We start from the raw sequence: 20,520 nt of genomic DNA on the forward strand, positions 1-20,520 counted from the left end.
TGACTGCCAATTGAACTCTTTTATTCAGAAAGTAAAAAATTACACTCAATCTCTGAAAGAACTCTTACTACTTCAGGATGTGATTTGTTTTAAGAGACTTTAAAAAGAATATATATATTTTGAAAAACTTAATTTACCTTTTCGTCTCTTATTTCCTTTTTAATTCAATACATCTTTTCCTCTAAATATTTGTCTTTCCTTATTTGCTTTAATGTTGAATTTACTGACCACAATTCACTGTCTCTCCTCTTCCATTTATTTCTCCATGCTTAAACGTCACTGTTTGAGAAAGTACATTATCGTCCCATTATTTAACAAGGTTCTCATTTCCCTCATTCTACTATTATCAGTTCACAGTTCTAACAACTTTGGGCAAAACATTTTAAGACCTAAAAGTGTGCGGGCAAGTCTCATTTATGGAGCACAATGGCAAAATCTGGTTCATAATTTATCTCTATAAGGATGCAAATTTACATTTCTGGATATCTTAAAAAACATAAACTCAAATTGTTTTATTTTGTTGTCTTTATTTATAACTTTTCAATTAAGCATTATTTACACTAGGTTAGAGATTCACATCACACATTAATTAGTAGAATATTAAACATTAATCATTTTACAATACCAATAATATCAATATTATTTCTATTGGCAAGTGACTACAAACTGAATTTACTTGTGAGACAGAGATTTGGTCTTTGGTTCTATACATCATATCACACGTATTCCTCAGATTCAGTGAGACATGAAAGAATTATGTCCTGGACCAAAGTCTAACATGGATTCCTACTATTAGATTTGTAAGCATTCAGCACTTTTCATGTAATGTGCAGAAGGCCTGAACACCCATAAGATTTGAAGCAGGATGATCTCATTTGAAAAGTTTCTCAGTTCAGATACATTAAACCTCCCTTTCAGCTGCTCACAAGTTGGTCTTTTGCGACCAGTCCTCTTCTCTTTCAGTTGTTGCCTCCTCCTCCTCAAGGAATGGTGTCTCATTATGAGTCCTTAGATGTTTCACCCCTGGAAACATGAAAATTATATTACTTACAGACAGCCAGATACATCTAAATCTTAATGCACAACAATGTTTGTTCATCGTTTTTGCTGGGCAAAGTCAAGCTTTTACGATTGGGCTTCAGATGAACTTAATAATGGTTATTTTTCAATGCAAAGTTCCATTAAAACTGCAATGTGAAGGTACAACAAAACAAATACATTAAATGTGTCCTAATTTGACTTGCAAATCTTTCAGTGAAGTGTGTATGCATTCCTTAAAATTTCATCATGCCTGGTAACAATGTTGAAAATATCAAAATTCCAAATATTTGACTAAGTTAGTACGAGGATAGTGTGGGCATGCTGCTCAAAATGTATTTTGAAGTTTTGTGTTTCTTTTTTGAAAAGAAGTCATGTTCAACTACAACATTATGCATTCCTTACAATGAGGAAATAAGGATTAGCAGAATAGAGACGACACAGTGTGGAGCTGGAGGAACACAGCATGCCAGGCAGCATCAAAGGAGCAAGAAAGTTGCCATTTTCACCAATATCCTGTACAGACGCAACGTGGCCTCCCAACTCCTATACTCAATGTGCTGACCAATAAAGACAAGCAAACCAAAAGCCTTCTTCACTATCTTGTCTACTGGCTCTACTTTCAAGGAACTATGAACGTGTACTCCAATGTCTCTTTGTTCAGCAACCCCCACCAGGACCTTACCCTAGAGTGTACAAGTCCTGCCCTGATTTGCCTTTCCAAAATGCGGCACCTCATATTTATCTAGATTAAACTCCATCTGCTACTCCTCTGAGGTAACCTTCTTTGCTGTCAACTACACCACCAATTTTGGTGTCATCTGGAAATTTACTAACCATACCTCCTATATTCACATCCAAATCATTTATATAGATGACAAAAAGCAGCGGACCCAGCACCAATTCTTGTGGCACACTGCTGGCCACAGGCCTCCAGTCTGTAAAGCATCCCTCCACCACTACCCTCTATCGCCTACCTTCTAGCCAATTTTGTATCCAAATGGCTAGTTCTCCTTGTATTCCTTGTGATCTAACCTTGTCAACCAGTCGCCCATGCGGAAGCTTGTCGAACCCTTTACCAAAGTCCACATAGACAATGTCTACCGCTCTTTCCTCATCAATCCTCTTCGTAACTTCTTCAAAAAACTGAATCAAGTTAGTGAGACATGATCTCCCATGCACAAAGCCATGTTGACTATCCTTAATCAGTCCACAAAAATGCCATCCCTCAGAATCCCCTCTGATAACTTGCCCACCACTGATGTCAGGGTCATCGGTCTATAGTTCCCTGCGTTTAACATACCACCTTTCTTAAATAATGGCACCATGTTAGTCAATCTCTGGTCTTCTGGCACCACATCTGTGGCTGTCAATGGTATAAATATCTCAGCAAGGGGCCCAGCAATCACTTCCCTAGCTTCTCACAAAGTTCTAGGGTACACCTGACCCAGTCCCATGGAATCCAGTTGAAAATGCTGCTTCTAGCTCTGCATTGATATTTCAATGCAGATGAGAATGGGGTTCAGGAAGCCTCTATGCACTATTTTCCTGGTAAAGCTGAAAAGATTGGGGCTCAGAGAAAGACAAAAGCAATACAGATAGCTCCATACAGCTGAAGTATCGCTGTTAGCTCTGCATAACTGGGGACTCATTGACGATCAAGGGCTATTCAGTACAGCTGAGAGTTAAAGTTCAAGGAAGTCCATGAGTGCATTTGCAGCTGAGAGAGTGTGGTTCAGAGAAACCCAGGGCCAATGCCAGCTTAGTGAAAAGAGCAGTCTGACTGTGAAAGAGTTGGATTTGTGCCATGAGTAGATGCTAGAATTCAAACTTGAGAATCCAGGGGAGTGCAATCTTAGGAAAAGAACCACTAAAAGATGAGCAATCTTTGAAGCAGTCCGAGTCAGACCAACTTTTAAGGAATTTCAGAGACTAGACCTTTTAAAGTGCAGATTCATTATTCCTTCACAGAGGAAGCAAAGTTTTGATGAGATTTAATGTGCCCACAGTATCATTAGGGTATCATCAGTGGAGCTGAGAAACTGATGAGATCTGTTTTGACTGCACCCACTATTTGATGTGCTCTCCAAGGTGTTAACAGTTTGTTTGTCCATGCATTTTTACTTCAAGTTTGTTCTGGCAGAGAAAGTATAAGCTTTAGTGGATTGTTTTCTAAATGCGCACATGAAACTTCCATTTGGTTACTCAAATTTGTGGAATTTTGTGACCTCGTTCTTTTATAAGAACCTGGGATCTGAAATTTCATTGACTTTAAACAAAGATGTCACTGATCCCAAATTGGATTGTAACGTAATCATGATAGTCTTGTGCAGGATTGTTATATCTCATCAGACTCTAGATTGAGAATGTGGAACATTTTGCACTCATTGTACATGTGTGAATTTATACCCAGTTTCTTTACAGCACCTGCCAATAGCACTCCACACCATGGGTAGCCAAATTTCCTACTAAAGCAACCTACTCACTTTAACTACTTCTCTTGGGTAAGGAAGAATGCAATATATTCCTCTCTCTTTCCACAGAGCATCAGTGACCTCCTGTATATTACAGTATTGGTGAACAGCTCAAAAGCAACTATAATCAAGTAATTAAAGCTCATGGTCACTTTTAAACCATGGGTAATGCCATTCGCACCTTGCTGTGTGTTTGCAGGTCAGTAAACAACAGATGGATAATTTCAGTGAACATTTCCTTAGTGAGACAGAGGTGCTGATACACTATTCTTCACTGATGCTGAGATAAAATAATTGTTGCCTGAAGACACGGTGTAGGTATAACATTTCTCTCCATTCCCCCTCCCCCACCTTGTTCTAACAGCTTGAATTTTTCCATGTCACCTTTATTCATGTGCCTTGCCATGCTGCAAATCAAAGGAATAGAAATGTCAGCACCTGTTTCAGAGCGTGTTTTGTGAGCAGACCCTTTAAGTAAGAATTCATTGCGTTCTACACCATTACCCTGTAGGTTTTACCTACTTTAAAAACCAATAGCTTCTATGAACTCAGTGACAACCAGCAGAAATCAATTTGTAATTAATCAGAAAGTGGTGGGTGATTTCTTTAAATCATTTTCATTGGATGGTTCTTCTATTTCTGAATACCTGTTCAGCTTATGTGAAGTTAAAACTAAGAACTAGCTGGAGCATGTACATCAAAAATGGCAGCTCTGGAGTCAAATTGGCATTTAATACAATGATAGGTCAGAATCCCAAGTGCTGTGGAGAGTTTTAACTTGTAATTCCAAAGTGTGCTTTTTTAAAGCGGTTGATAGATCCACAAATCACTGCGGATGTAAATTAGTGACAATCTGGAGAGAGGGACCAATGTAGTATAACATCTAAAACATCACACAAAATTCAAACAGGCTGAACTGTGCTCTCTTGTGACTACCAAGGTAATGGGGAGCTGATGACCCCACTTTCAAAACAAGCCACTACTGCAGATTATGTCCCAAATTGCAGACACAGTTTTTGTCTTTCCTTTTGAAGAATACGTAAGGTTAGGAGTTAAAAACCCAATTTCAACCTTACTGCAGTAGACTTGTGGGATTGAATGCTCTAATGCATACAGGCTTGGGTATGAGCATTTTGCAAATACCATGGTTGAAGAACAAGTCTCTATTAATCCATGTTGTAGGTAAAACCTCTCCATCACTCTGACTACTACAAACCAAAAAGAAAAGGAATCAGGACAAAGGTACTTCATTTAGCCTACAAACCCAAGAATCTCCAAAAAATGACTGTTCAACTGCAAATATCAACATTAACAGTGACCTCCTCGGCAACTATCCACTCTTCAAGAACAATTCATAGACCGATCCAATTTTTTCTAAAGTTTTATTCATTCAGATTCACCTTTTACCTCTAGTCTGTCTGTATGTGCATTACATTAGTGATTCTCCTTGCATTTAATAATTAGTTTACCCATACTTTGTTAACTCAAAAAGGACCAGGCTAAATTGGCTTCTTTTAAAACCTAAGTTAATTTGAATGAGGAGAAAATCATCAAAAAGTGAAAGGACCCTTTCTAATTTAAAAGCAAGATACTGTGGATGTTGGAAATCTGAAACCACACCGAAATTGCTGGATAAACTCTAAAGGTCTGACAACATTTGCAGAGAGAGAGAAACAAAGTTAATGTTTCACATGCAGTATTACTGTCCTTCAGAACCCTGAAATGCAGTGGGTGAATAAACAAGGGGAACCAGTTCACCTCTCTTCACTAGAAGTTATGGTTGCCCAATTTGGAACTGTAACTAATTTGGGAACCTCATGGAGGGTCTGGTCGTAACACATTATGCGTTGACATTTGACAGTTTGCCTCCCTACCCCTAACTCATGCTTCTGATATCTGGAGCTAATGATCGGACCAAAATGACACCCAGTACAGAAATGTACACATGAAGCATGGTCACCATTCGGATCCAAAATGCCATCCATAAAGTCACAAGGTAGATGCCACACAATCAAATTTTCTGCCCTGTAACTTTTATGGAGGTTTGGTTAATTTCCAATTTGTTATTTTACCATCTAATGTCTGTTTATTGTCTAACGACTTTCATTGAGTCTTTCACTATTTCAACTGTTTAGTTTGGACTTCTTTCCAAAAACTCTAAACATAATTAAACAACAGTTCATTCACCAAAAGCAAAAACATTTACTTAAATTATTGCAATCCTGGAAATAGATTGTTTAAACCTCCATGCTGACTTAAGCTAAGGGAAGATTTAAATCATATATATACAATGATATATCAACCAAATAATCAGTACATAAATTAATTATACTTGAACTTAAAAAAAAATAACAGCACTAAATCTGAAAGCTCACAATCTAAACCAACACCGACTCGCTAGGTGACATACAGAATATCAACTTTGTCACTAGTGATGTAACACAGGGATCAGTACTGGTTCCACTTTTGTTTTTCATTTATATAAATGTTTTGGATGAGAATATAGGAGATGTGATTAGTAAGTTTGCAGGTGATACCAAAATTGGTGGTATAGTGAATGAGGAAGTAGGATATCTAAGATTATAAATAGACCTAGATCAATTGGGTCAATAGGCTGAAGAGTAGCAGGTAGAGTTTAATTTGGATAAATGCGAGGTATTGTGTTTTAGTAAAACAGACAATTGTAGGGCTTATATAATTAATGGTAGGACCCTGGGTCATGTTTTAGAACAGAGAGAACTATGGGTTCAGGTACATAATTCTTTGAAATTTACATCACAGATAGACTGGGTGGTTAAGAAGGCATTTAGCACGCTTGCCTTCATTGCTCAGACCTTTTGAGTACAGGAGTTGGGATGCTATGTTGAGGTTGTAGAAGATGTTGGTGAGGCCTCTCCTAGGGCACTGTGTGCAATGCTGGTCACCCTGTTATAGGAAGGATATAATTAAATTGGAGAGGGTTCAGAAAAGATTTACCAAGATGTTGTCAGTACTGAAAGGTTTGAGGTATAAAGATAGGGTAGGACTTTTTTCACTGGCATGTAGGAGGTTGAGGGATGACCTTATAGAGATTGATATGATCATGAGGGGCATAGATAAGGTGAATAACAAAGGTCTTTTCCCTCGGGTGAGGGAGTTCAAAACTAGGGGACATATTTTTAAGGTGAGAGGAGGAAGATTTAAAAAGGACACGAGGGGCAACGTTTTATACAGAGGGCAATTCGTGTGTGGAATGAACTGCCAGAGGAAGTGGTAGATGTGGGTACAGTACAATATTTAAAAGACATTTGGATAAGTATACGAATAGGGAGGGATATGGGTTAAACACAAGCAAGTTAGACTAGTTTAGTTTGAGAACATGGTCGGCATGGACTCGTTGCACCAAAGGGTATGTTTCCATACTGTATGACTCTATGACACAATGACTCTACGACAAACACAATTTGTTAGTCATTATTTACTGACAGAATCATCATACTCAGATTCTTTCCTGACTACATCAATGGGATCTATTGAACAGATCAATAAGGTTTAAAATTTCACAATGCATCATGGTACAATAAGCCTGTCAAATAAATTATCCTATAGTATCTTAGTTTAGTAAAGGCTAATATGTTTACTGTATTCTCCATAATCAACTGGCATAATTTTTTGACTCTACTAGTAAATGATTCAATTACATATACGTGGATTAGAATTCAGGATTACCATAAATGCTCAAAGGAATATTATTCATTGTTTTTGTAAGCATCAAGAAACTTCGTGATCTTTTGCAATCAATGCTACTACCTCAGTAATCTCAGAAGACTCAAAGCAGGAACGGGAAGGAAAACCACATCGCCCTAGTACTGATCTTTAACCCAAAAGTCCCATCTTGCCCACTGTGCATCTGTGCACAGTGCTGATTTCAACTTCTATTGCCTGCGTACAATTTTCAACATAGAGCCTAATTGTATGCAATAATGGATCCTCAGTTAGTTAATTCATGAGTGATATTCAACACCCTCCTAGAATAAAAACAAATCAAATATTAATTGTTCAGTAGAGAAGAAAAAAAAATCCTTAATATCACGAAATAATAACTAATTTTCTGCATCCATTAAATTCTGACTCCAGGTATTAATTATTGAAAGGAACTCCAAAATTCCTGAAAGAAAATCACCAGTTGTAGCTTACTGATTACTGCTACCACTAGAGTAATGCAATGCTAAACCATTGAGATCATGCATATTGCATAGCCACTCATATTTGACTTCATGGCTTTTGTTACATACCAAATGCAATTTCAATATCATTAAACAAAAGAGATTTGTTGTAGAAACAGATCATCAGAAATTGGATCTGGAGAAGGTTGTTTGGCCCCTTGTGCCCACACAACCATTTAATTAGATCATGGCTGATCATCTACATCAACTATTTTTCCACACTATCTCCAAAGCCCTTGATGTCTTTAATAGTATATCAAAAACCTTTTATATTTAATGTTGTAAATCTGGCAGCAGTGTGCAAATTTGTCTTATTAAACAATATATTCCATGGGTTAGCTGAGGGAGTCATTTCTTATGCTATACAAAGGGCATGAATCTTATTTAATTTACACTTCAATACCGGGTTCAAATGTAAAAAATGAGTATGTTGCTATACTGTGCATTTATAACAAGTTTATACTTCTTATAATGGCAGGAAATCTCACCACAGCAAACTCTCAAATGCAAACAAAACTACAAACATTATGGACTTGGCATCCTTCTCTATCTGGGCATATTTATGCTCTGCATTAGCTAAAGTCCTGGATGCATACATTATTGGACGTTCCTTTCTAATGGGCCACCTATGAGCTAATAATACCCTGATGCTGTATGGGAAGGCATCGCATGTCAATATCAGATCTTGCTTGGGATCATAGTGTGCCAACACCTAAGAGGATGATAGTTGTTATTTCGCTTCCCTGAAAGCCGACCCCTTCATAGGAGTTGATGCAAAAGAGTCAAGATGGAGGCCAGGTTATGTATAAACTTCCTGTATTAATTCACCAGCCCAAGGAAAGAGCCAAGCTCCGTTACAGACATGGGAGCTGGGGCAACTTTGATGGCCCTCACTTTATCTTACAACGGCTGTAACCTGGTCTTGTCGACTCTGTAGCCCAAATAGGTCAATTTGGGTGCCTGGAGCACATCTTTCCCTTCTAAGGCGCACGCCCACCTGGAAGAAACATCTAAGGACCATGTCTAATTTCTCCAAGTGCTCCTCATTTGTCTTCCCCGTTATTAGCATGTCACCTTGGTAAATGGTGAACTGGAGTAGACCTTGTTTGCTAGCATCCACTGAAAAATTGCACAGGCTGAGAATACCCCAAATGGCCGTCTTGTATATTGGGCACAAACCCTTATGGATATTAATTGGAGCATACTTCTGGGAATCCTCATCTACCACAATTGCAAGCATACATGGCTCACATCCAATTTCGAGAAGGACAGCGCCCCCCTGCCAGCTTTGCATATAAATTCTCTATGTGAGGGACTGGGTATTTAAAATTTAAAATTCCCACAAAGGTGAACAGACACGTCAGGCTTCACAATCGGTATGACCGGGGCTTCCCATTCCACAAACTGGACTGGTTTGATGATTCCTTCACTTTCCATGCTCCTGATTTCTGCCTCTGCTTTTGCCCATAAGGCAAATGGCACGGGGCAGGCCTGGCAGAATTGTGGAATTGCTTCCTGGTCAACATACAAGATAGCCTTGGTTCCTTCGATAGTCCCGAGACCTTCCTGAAAAACTTCCAGACATGTAATTAGGACTTCACTCAGGCAGCCATTTTCTGATCGAAAAATGTTGAGCCAATCTAGGTGAATCTTTCTTAACCAAATTCACCCCATCAACCTTGGGCCAAAGCCTTTTACTACAATCAGTGGTAACTGAACCAATTGCTTTTCATAAGAGACCGGAACTGAAGTGTAAAGATTCCCCAGTATAAGTTCTCTGTCTAGCTGAGGTCTTACGCAAACTTAAAGGTTGGAGTCCAGAGCAAATTTTGTTAAAGACTGGTTCCCAGTGCGACTCTTTTGTTGTCTCAAGCCTGCATACCGGCAGCAACTACAATGGCTTGCCGCCTGGATCCCTAAGAAAACTTTAATCGTTTGGCCAAGACTTCGCTTTGATTTGGGGTTTTGCTGTGGGCTGAACCAGAGTTCCTCTGTTCAGGACATGTCCTGATTAGGGCAATGCAGTTGTCTTCACTCAAATGGTATTCCCCAAGCTCAGTTGGACTAGTGAGAGTGTCCACTTCCATCAGAATACCCTGCAACTCATATGCTCCACTAGCTGCAGTTTTCAATGATAAAGCCAGTTGCAGTGCCTGCTTGAAGTCCAGTTGGGCTTCAGCTAGTAGGTGCTTTTGCAGAAGTAACTTCACAGAGGTGGTATCCATCACCAAATCACCTTTTATTTACATGTGGAGAGTCCTTGACACTGATTCAGCTCCCTCAGAGTCAGCTCTCAGATTGCACAGGCTGTCTAACACTCCTGTTTATATCTGTCAGCCAGGGCTCCCTGATTGGACCAGTTTAACTGCCCCAATCAGGGAAATCATATTCTATGAGGTCCACCTTGCTGGCCTTGTTATAATCACTACAGTCATTAAATCGTACATAACAAAAATAAGGCAGATGTTAGTTTAAAAATGTCAGGAATAGATGTCCAAATAAGAATTTATATTTGAAACAGCTCTGGAACATTTCATAATGTTAATATATTAACTATTGTGAAACATTAACTGGTAAGTAATTTTATTAAAGCTATCAAATCTAATGTTTTCTTTGAATGCTTTATCTAAAGTTTTCTACTGGGAGAAAATGGACTGCATAGTAATACATTTACTTGCCGCAATCCAAAGTAAATTGGTAGAATAGCCAAGCTCAGCAAAGCATGTGCAATAAAATATTGAGCACATTCTTTGAAATTTATTTTAACAAATTTGTGGAGTAGGCATTGTGTCGGAATTTAACTTTGCAATGCATTGGCGTGGAATTTACTTTCAGTGACAATTTTGACTAGAAGCACAACAAAAGAAATATGAAGGACGGAGTTCTGATACTCAAAGGCCGAACCTCATTTTAGTATCTCCTCTCTGGATGCACTGATTAGTGAGGTAGTGCCACTAGACAGGTATGCTTCTTTACTGGCAGAAAGAGGATGTACATCAGTGAAAGAAAGAATATGTTGCCTATGCAGTTAGTGGCAAGAGCATGGTACCACTCTCTTGGATTGAATGTTGAAAGTGGTTAATTGAGCTAAGCAGGAAAACAGTAGAAAATTTATATATTCACATACATCCTGATGTGTGTGTCACTGCAACTTCACATTCATTTTTTTCAAGTCTACTTCAGCATATTACTGCTCACACCATCTTGCCTTGTATGCACACCCATTCATCTCTAAACACTCTTTTTCACAGCCCCATCAGTTTACATTCACTCATCCTTAAGCAATGCCATACCTCCCCTTATAGTCATCCTCAATGAATGCCCTCCATATATCCATTCATTAAGTTCTATCATTATCACTTACCAGCATTTGTTTGTCCTCCTACAGAAAAGCACAGAAAATGGCTTTCATTGTATTGTCCTCGAAATTCATTTTTGGTACCCTCCTAGTTATCAGCAGCCATGTTTCAACTGAATACTCTTTGTCTTTGAGGAGCCAGTAGTAAGTATGCTTCAAGGTCTGAAGGGATGAGGGATGGTGGATTGTCACAGGTCATCAGCAACATGGTGGTTAGCCACTGGTAGATCACCACAAATCTTTCATGCCTCTGCATATCTTCTTGTGCATTCCTCAAACGTAAACCTTGGATGAAGCAGGAAATCCACTCCCTACTGAAGACTAGACGTGCAGCATTCATGTTGGGTGACCCAGATCAATACAGAAAATCCAGATATGACCTTCTCATAGCCATCAGGGGGGCCAAGAGACAATACCAGACTAAGTTAGAGGCCCAGGGCTACCAAACAGACTGCTGCCGTCTATGGCAAGGCCTAAACAACATTACAGGATACAAAATGAAACAGTGTAAGATAGCGGACAATGACACATCCCTCCCTGACACGCTTGATGCTTTCTATGCTCGGTTTGAGCAGAATACCACCGGTGTGGCAATGCCTGTCCCGACAGCCCCAGGTACACCTGTTCCCTTGGTCACTGCTTCAGAAATCGGATCAGTCTTCCTGGGAGTCAACCCAAGAAAAGCAATGGGCCCGGACGGTGTCCCTGTCCGAGCAATCAGATCCTGTGCGGACCAACTGGTGGAGGTATTCACCGACATCTTCTACCTCTCCCTCCTACAAGCTGAAGTCCCCATCTGCTTCAAGAAGACCACCATCCCTGTACCCAAGAAAACACGTGCAGTGTCCCTTAATGACTACCGCTCAATAGCTCTGACTTCAATAATCATGAGGTGCTTCGAGATGCTGGTCATGGCCCACATCAACTCCAGTCTCCCAACCTGCCTCAATCCCCTACAGTCTGCCTACCGACATAGCAGATTTCTCAGAGAATGCCACATCCCTAGCCCTGCACTCATCTCTGGAACATCTGGACAACAAAGACACTTACGTTAGACTCCTGCTTGTTGACTGCAGCTCCATCTTCCACGCCATTATCCTCTCCAGACTGATATCAAAATTCTGTGACGTTGGTCTCGGCTCCATCCTCTGCAACTGGATCCTCAGCTTTCTGACCCATAGGCCACAATCAGTGAGGATAGGTAACTGCACCTCCTCCACAATAACACTTCAACTGGAGCCCTCCAAGGGTTGGTCCTCAGCCCCCTACTGTTCTTCCTGTACACCTGCAACTGTGTTGCCAAATTCCAAACGAACACCATCTACTGATGACACCACCGTAGTGGGACGGATATCTAACAATGATGAGTCAAAACACAAAAGGGAGATAGAAGGCTTGGTGACATGGCTCAATGAAACCAATCTGTCGCTCAACGTCGACAAAACTAAAGAACTAATCTTCGACTTCAGAAAGAAAGAAAGAGAACATGCCTCCATCTACATCAATGGAACCAAGGTTGAGAGAGTGAAGAGCATCAAGTTCCTCAGAGTGATGATACCTATGACCTGTCCTGGACTTCCCACGTAGATGTGACGGTTAAGAAGACACAACAATCCCTCTTCTTCCTCCGGCAGCTCAGAAAATTTGGCGTGTCCATAACGTTCCTTACCAACTTCTACAGATGCACCATTGAAAGCATACTGTCTGGGTGCATAACGGCCTGGCATGGCAACTGCTCTGCCCAGGACCTTAAGAAACTACAGAAGGTGGTGCGCACAGCCCAGACCATCACGGAAGCCAACCTTCCATCCATGGACTCCATTTACATGGCTTGTTGCTGCAGAAAAATTGCCAACATCATCAAAGACCCATCTCACCCTGGTAGTGACCTTGTACAACCTCTTCTGTCAGGCAGAAGATATAGAAACCTGAACACACGCACCAGCAAATTCAGGAACAGCTTCTTTCCTGCCGTTATCAGACTGTTAAATGGACTCTAGCCTCAAATAATGTAACCTGTATGCCTCTAAGTCTTTTTGATCTGTATATCCTTTGCTTGCTGTGATCTGCCTGTACCACTCGTAAACAAAGCTTTTCACTGTATTTCAGTACACATGACAATAAAATTAAAATTTAAAAAAAACGGTAGTTGCACACAACCTGCAAATTAATGCTTCTTAGGACTTTTCGGTTAATGAATGCTCCTGAACACATGGTGCCTTAACTGCCACTCATTTGCGTAGGTGATAGATACAGTGCACCTGTGGGAAGCCATCCATAGCCACCAACCTGAACACCTGCTCATTCTGACTGGCAGCATTACAGGAAGTGTACATAACCACCTGCTCTGGCGTAAACACTCACAGTCACCTGAGTTTTGTACTTGGGGATTGGCAACAGTGAAATCCTGTTAATGTCTCCAGTCGAGACCTAGAAAGATCCAACAGTAATAACAAAACAACATCTGTCTGTATAGATCCTTTAATGTATTAAAATGTCCCAAAGTAGCTCACAGGAGCATTATGAAGCAGAATTTGGCACAAAATCACATGAAGAGATAACAGGACAAATGGCCAAAATTTTACCAAAAGGAAAAAGAATGGGATATCTGAAGGGACGGAAATTAGGTTTAGGGTGGGAATTCCAAAGCTTAAAGCCTAGGCAGTTGAAGCCATGGTCACCAACAATGGAACAATTTTAATTAGGGATACTCAAGAGGTCAGAATTAGATGAGCACAGATGTCTTGGGGCTGGAGGAGATTACAAAGATAAGAAGACGGCTGTTGCTCAATTAGGAGCCAGTTTAGGCCAGAGGACAGAGTGCTGATGAGTAAATAAGAGCATGAATAAAAAAATGAACAGCAGAGGTTCGGATGCCTTCAACATTGTAACAATTGTGCTAGGAGTGCACTGGAAAAATCAAATCTAGTAAAAAGAGTAAAGGAATGGATGAGGATTTCAGCAGCAGGTCGAAATGAGGTGATACGAGGTCAGAATTCATCTCATGACTAATTATGACAACAATTTTTTTTAGCATCAGACAGTTCCCAAAATAATGAGATGAAGTCAGTCATTAGGAAAAGGAGCTTGTAGTAGCAATCAAAGACAATGGTTTCTTCACACGTCTCAATGCTTAGTGGGAAACTACATCTGTTTATCTAGTAAAGGATGTTGGGATAAGCCATCTTATAATCCAGCAAGAGTGGAGGAGTTGAGACAGATAATAGTGAGATAGATCTATGTGGCATTAGCATACATGTGAAAACTAACATTGTGTTTTCAAATGCAGTTGTCAAGAGGCAGCACGTAGATTAGAAATAGGATAGGGCCAAAGATCGATCCTGGTGGAAGCCAGAGGTTACAGTGTGGGAGCGGGAAGCAAAGTCATTGCAGATGATGGCTAGATAAATAAGAACAGAACCAGGGCAAGCTAATCTCACTCAGCTGGATAACAATGGAGAAGCATTGCTGGAGGATTGAGTCATAATCACATCAAAGGCTGCCAACAAGTTGAAAAGGACAAAGAGAAAAATATTGAGGATGGTAGTGACTTTGGCAGACAGTGGTAAAGCATGAAGCCCAGGTTCACTTGACACAGCTTTGTTCTAGAATGCTGGAAATATCGGTTCCCAGCTGGCATGACACCCTCAGATCCCTGTGACATTAATGTTTCAACATGTTAAGGAGTCTTATTCTGTACCTGTCTAACATGTTTGACCAGTATGGTCTCCTACTAGCTACACATCTTTGTTAATTACATCTCTTCTGCAGAGCTGCAAATCTCTGAGCAGCAGACCTGTTGCTGCTCCCTCTTCTGCTGGGCATTTTTATCTTCAACAAATGTCCAAAGTAAAATAACATGAGGAGAGCTTCAAGTTGCAAGTCAGATGTACAAACCTCCAAAGTACAGATGACAGCTTGGAAAAGTAACTTCTCAGCACAATTCTATGAACAAGGCTTTCACATAAGGAGGGAGGAAATCAGTGCAGTGGAGGCAGTAATTATCAACACAATTTGCAATTATCGCTATGTCCCTTCAATTGCTGCCATGCTCTTGCCTTGAGTTCAAAGAGGAGTTCCTGGAAGCTAGATATAAAATAAAACTGCAAAAATCATATTATTGTCTGCTGGAATACTGGAATTGACAACTCACTTCTCTGGAAGGGATTGCACATACACACACAGCTTAATGTGCGGGCAGCAAATGTGGAAATTGGTTGATTGCAGCAGGTTTCTTGAGGGGTTCACATTTTTCCAAGGCTAAACAATCCAACCACATTCAAACTTATATTCTTATTCATGTTAAAAAAAAACCTCTTTGATCAGCATTTTTCACATGGTGGTAAAACAACAGTATTTACTTTGAATTAAGTTGCCCATAAATAACTTGCAGTCTCTAATGTGGATTTCACCTTTCCTGATGTCAATTTCATCATTGTATTAACTATAGGGGATCACTGGTGAACAGGATGTCATCACGCAGGATAAGCAGGCAGTCATATTGAAGAATTCATGTAGGCAACAAATTAGGATGCAAAAAAGAATTGACCAAACTTAAAGATAACACAGTACGGAGCTGATAGAACACAGCAGGACAGGCAGCATCAGAGGAGCAGTAAAGTTGACATTTCGTGTTGGGACCCCTCTTCAGAAATCATTTCTGACTTTAAATTAATACTTTCCATCTATCTTTACAAAAGAGGAAGAAGTTGCACAGGGAGGAATAATAGAGGAAACTCTATTATTAGAATAGTGCAAAATTAATAAGGAAGACATTTTGGAAAGATTGTTGATATTTATGTTAATAAAGCACCCAAACCAAATGAGATACATTCAAGGATTTTGAAGGAAATAGGAAATGAGGGTATAAATTGCAGGAGCACTGGCCACAATTTTTCAGTCACCCTTGGACTAGGGGTGGGGTGGGTGGGGAGGACAGAAAACTTGAGAATTACAAATATTATGGCCTTGTTTAAGAAAGAATAATCCCAGCAATTACAGGCCAGTTGGTTTAACTTCGGTGGAGGGGAAACAATTATTCAGGATAGAACTTATAGTCACATGGAAAAAGATGGACTGATTAGGAAGAGTCAACATGGATTTCTAAAGGGGAAACTATGTTTCACTAACTTGCTGGAGTTTTTGAAGAGGTAACAGAAAACATTCATGAGGGAAAGACTATTGATGTGGTCTACTAAGGTTCCAGAAGGCATTTGGCCCAGTGCCACACAGTAGACTTGTGAAGACTGTTATAGGTCTTGATATAAAAGGAATAGTAGCAACACAGATACAAAATTGGTTGATTGATAGGAAATAGAGATTAGTGGCATTCTTAAGGCTGGAGGTAGGTTTGCAGTGGAGTTCACCCCCTCATTCTCTGTACCTTATCCAAGCCAACCTATGACCTAGCACCCACCACCTATGGCCCCTCATGTCCCCTTGCCACTTTATGTTGATCCACCCATACCCAGTAGTCCCTTATACTCCCTATGCAAATACAAATGTCCCATGGCTCATCATATGACAATGTTCATGATCATCTCATGGCCTTTTACTACTCTTAATACAACTTAATGCCAACTCATACATCCTACTTACAACCCTTCACCTTCCCTTACCAAGTCAACTCACCTATTGTCTAGCATAGGGATTAATTAACAGACTCCTTACTTAAAGAAAAGTCACCTATCTACTGGTTATGTTATTATTGAAAATTTTGTTTCAATTTTTATTGCTTTATTATTGTCACATGTCGTGAGATACAGTGAAAATTGTTTTGCGTTCTATCTAGACACATCATACCTTACATAAGTACATCAGGGTAATAGATCAGTCATGGCACAGATCCTATTATGGTTTTATTTAAACAGGCATATTGAAATAGCTAGAATTGTTTTGTTTTTAAACACATTTCTTTTGTTTGGACAGCATCTTAACAATTTTGCCGGTCTCAATAAGTTTGTGCACCTGCTATGCACTTTCATATATTTTCTCAACATGCAAGTGCCTTAAATTCTTGCAAAATGGTGCCTTACCTCCACCAAATATATTCAGGTCTCAGCCCCTAAGGCATACCTTACTTACTCAAAAGGGAAGAAAGATAAAACTTTCCTCCATTCATTACCTCACATATCCCTCAGCCCCTTCACATCCTCACAATCCCTCAGCCTCACCCATGGCAACCCATGCAACCTAATACCTGCTACCCATTCCCCATTACGCTCATACTCCTGTACTAACTTTACATATAATTCCACCCACCATCTTTCTCCTTTCATCTGCCAAACAAACATTTGAGTATTCATCCACAGAGGAGAAAAATATAGTTTTGTTACTTAAATGTCAACGTTAAGTGCCACACTCTACTGAGAAAATGACTCTCATTCATAGGTATGCATTTTGACACTTGCTGACTTGTCTTGACATACCAACAACCAACTGTTAACACTCTGGACAAGTTGGACAATGACAAGGGTTTACATACAATCTTCTTCAATTAACAAACCCTGAGTCCACCATGCAAGGGATCTTTGACACAACCCCCAAAAGGAAATCTGGTATCTGACCCTCAAAAGGATCCCAATCCCCACTCTAATTGCTGCAACCAAATCCACCAGGGTACCTTAGTTCTCCAAAAGGGTACCATGGCTATCCAAAAGGAATCCACTGAGAATAGACTTGCAATTACCTGGCCTCATCCCCACACCATGCGTTCCAGACTCCAGGGACTCCAAAATCAGACTTCCTTATGGCCAGTTGGTCATTTAAATGCATTGCTGCCTTGGAGAACCACACATGCATATACCATGGCCCACCGCCATGAAAATGAGAAATGCCAAGTTCAGCAACAAGACTTAGGATTTCCAACTCTGTCTGGCATTTTTATCACAACAGAGCATTTGGTCATCATGGTGAAAATTGAGGTCCCTAGAGTTACTAAAAGCGATGTTTCAGGAAAAGCAATTGTGAAATGGATACACTGATAAATATTTTCACAAAATTTGCATGAAAATTATATGATTACATAAATGTGACAATTTAAAAACAAACACTGTCAAAAATGTAATTGACACCATCCAGTTTCACTGGCACCGTAGGGCTGGCTACATGAGAATCTAGTAACAGAAGTGGAGAGTGTACACTCTTATAAGCCAACATGCATGGCATGCAGTATTGTTAAAGTGGAGAATGAAGGATCTTGTTTCTAAATCTATTAATAGCTCCTTTTTACATGCAATCAGGTAACCAAAATGTGTGTTTGTCATCTGCGTTGAACGTAGCTATTGTTAGAAAAATACGCTGCTGGATTATGCACTCCCGCCCCTTCCCACCTCCTCTAGACAGATTTGAAGGTGACTGTGCGTGCAAACTTCAGCGGGGACTGTGCCCTTTGCATTCCTGCCCACCCCTGCACACACTGCAATTAAACAGAGAAAGGAATATGTGGAGCCTTGGGGTGGCCTGTCTGCTATTTAAGGGCCTGACGATGGGCCAAATTGCCTCTTTCTGTACTGTAACAAATCTGTGATTCTGTGATCTGGTTCTGCATCCACACAGCTAGTTAACTTATAGCCACTGGAAAGTATAACAGCTGTGAAGCTCCAAAGACTGGTTTGCAGTGCTAAAAGAATGCAATAATGTCACAACAATGGTCAAAATTGGTAAATATATTTTTAAATACTATATCCTTAGAAATCAAATAATTAGCCTGAAGGACTGCCTAATTCACCACTATCCAGTCAGTCAACTACCAGCAATCCCTATCATGACTCGAACTTAATATCCATGCATTCACCTTATCCTTACACACTAAAAACTGCTAAAAGATTCATACTCACAACTCGATGTTTGTTCACACTGCCAGCTGTCAAACATAGACACACTACTCAAATAGATCACATCACACTCAGTGATACAATCTCCTCTGTCATGCTGGTTAAGTATGAAATAGATATGCCTGCAAGTCCTAACCCCAATGGAAAACATGGCACGTTACATCATGAAAGAATCATGCCTGAGGTTACAGCAAGCAGCAGAAGTGAAACAATTGAAGATTACGAGATTTTCCTACATAATCTTTATTCTCACATCATGCGTCTCTCTCATTCCACAATCACTTCCCATTAATGAGCTGCAGATGATGTAGAATGCAACTCTTGTTTTCAACTCCTTCTTTGCCAAAATATACACTTTCAAGTAGCCAGGAATTAACACCTGACCTGGCAATGGTGCAGGAGCTTCAAGTGCAAGAGAAAGAAGAAACTGATGATGAAACACCGCCATTTGGTCTAACACTTGGAGCTAACAGCCTGGATAAAGCCACTGTACATACTATAAAAGGTAGAGCAGAACCAGGATCTGCATAGGGTGAGTTACTCAGCATAAATGCCACAGGAGGGATAAAGGGTAAAGCAGATACAAGGTCACCAAAGGCTAAAATCACACATGAATTTTGTTGCATATGGCAGATTTCATGGAGAAGGATTCAAAAACATCCTGATTAGTTGGCACAGTAAGTTGAAATGGAAAAGGACTGTGTTAAAACAAGGATTGTGGAAGGAGCTGCTGCATTTTTAAAAACAAATTATTGGAACTCATTTAATTAAAACAAAACTGTGGATGTTGGAAATCTAAAAACAAAAACAGAAGCAAAAACAGTTCTGAAGAAGGGTCACTGGACTCAAAATGTTAACTCTGTTTTCCTCCACAGATATCAGCCAGACCTGTTGAGTTTTTCTGGTAATTTTGATTTTTGTTACGAGTGCTTATGGACTGTTGTGTTTGTACTGTTGCTTTGTTAATGCAGTGGGAGAAGATACCCATGACATACTAGCACTGGGTGGAGTGTGTGCAGACTGAGCTTTGCCCAGCTACAGATTGCTGATTGGTTTGAGCAAACAGGAGTTGTGGTTGCCAGAAGTCATCAACATGATGATGAGAGAAGTCGATGGACTGCAGAAAGGACAAAATCTCTCTCTCTCTCTCTCCGTTTGCAGTGAAGTAACGAAAGCCTGGAAGCCAGCTAGATATTTGGTCCCACCAGTTGCTGTAAGCTATTGCCTTTAATTGGTGACTGAAAGATTTTAGAATTAGTGTCCCTAACAATATGTTTCTTTTGCAGGGGAACTGCAAGGATAGAAATAAAGAAATCAGAAAATGAAAGGTCTTGGGAAGCAAAGTAGAAACTCACTGAATCCTGTGGACCGGTGCTTTGGAATTGTGTTTCCCAAGCTTACTGTGCTCCACGAATAACACCCATGTTTGTTTTTCTGTGCCTGTCAGTATCTGCCTGTATCTGTATGAGTTTAATAGGTATCTAGAATATCCATCAGTAGACTGATGTTGATAATTTATATCAGAGATAGTAGGAACTGCAGATGCTGGAGAATCCGAGACAACAAGGTGCAGGGCTGGATGAACACAGCAGGCCAAGCAGCATCGGCTG

General features: G+C 40.1%; 1 protein-coding gene across 1 annotated transcript in view; it reads right to left on the reverse strand.

Moving 5' to 3' along the window:
* Positions 1 to 510: 510 nt before the first annotated feature.
* Positions 511 to 20,520, reverse strand: part of ppp1r1c (protein phosphatase 1, regulatory (inhibitor) subunit 1C) — a 109,581-nt gene continuing 89,571 nt past the window's right edge. Inside the window, exon 5 of the mRNA XM_048599310.1 lies at positions 511 to 1,023. Coding sequence (XP_048455267.1) covers positions 923 to 1,023 — 101 coding nt within the window. The 3' untranslated portion in view covers positions 511 to 922. The remainder of the gene's footprint in view (positions 1,024 to 20,520) is intronic.

This window comes from Rhincodon typus, chromosome 7 (genome assembly GCF_021869965.1).
Source record: "Rhincodon typus isolate 14 chromosome 7, sRhiTyp1.1, whole genome shotgun sequence".
Taxonomy (NCBI): Eukaryota; Metazoa; Chordata; class Chondrichthyes; order Orectolobiformes; family Rhincodontidae; genus Rhincodon; species Rhincodon typus.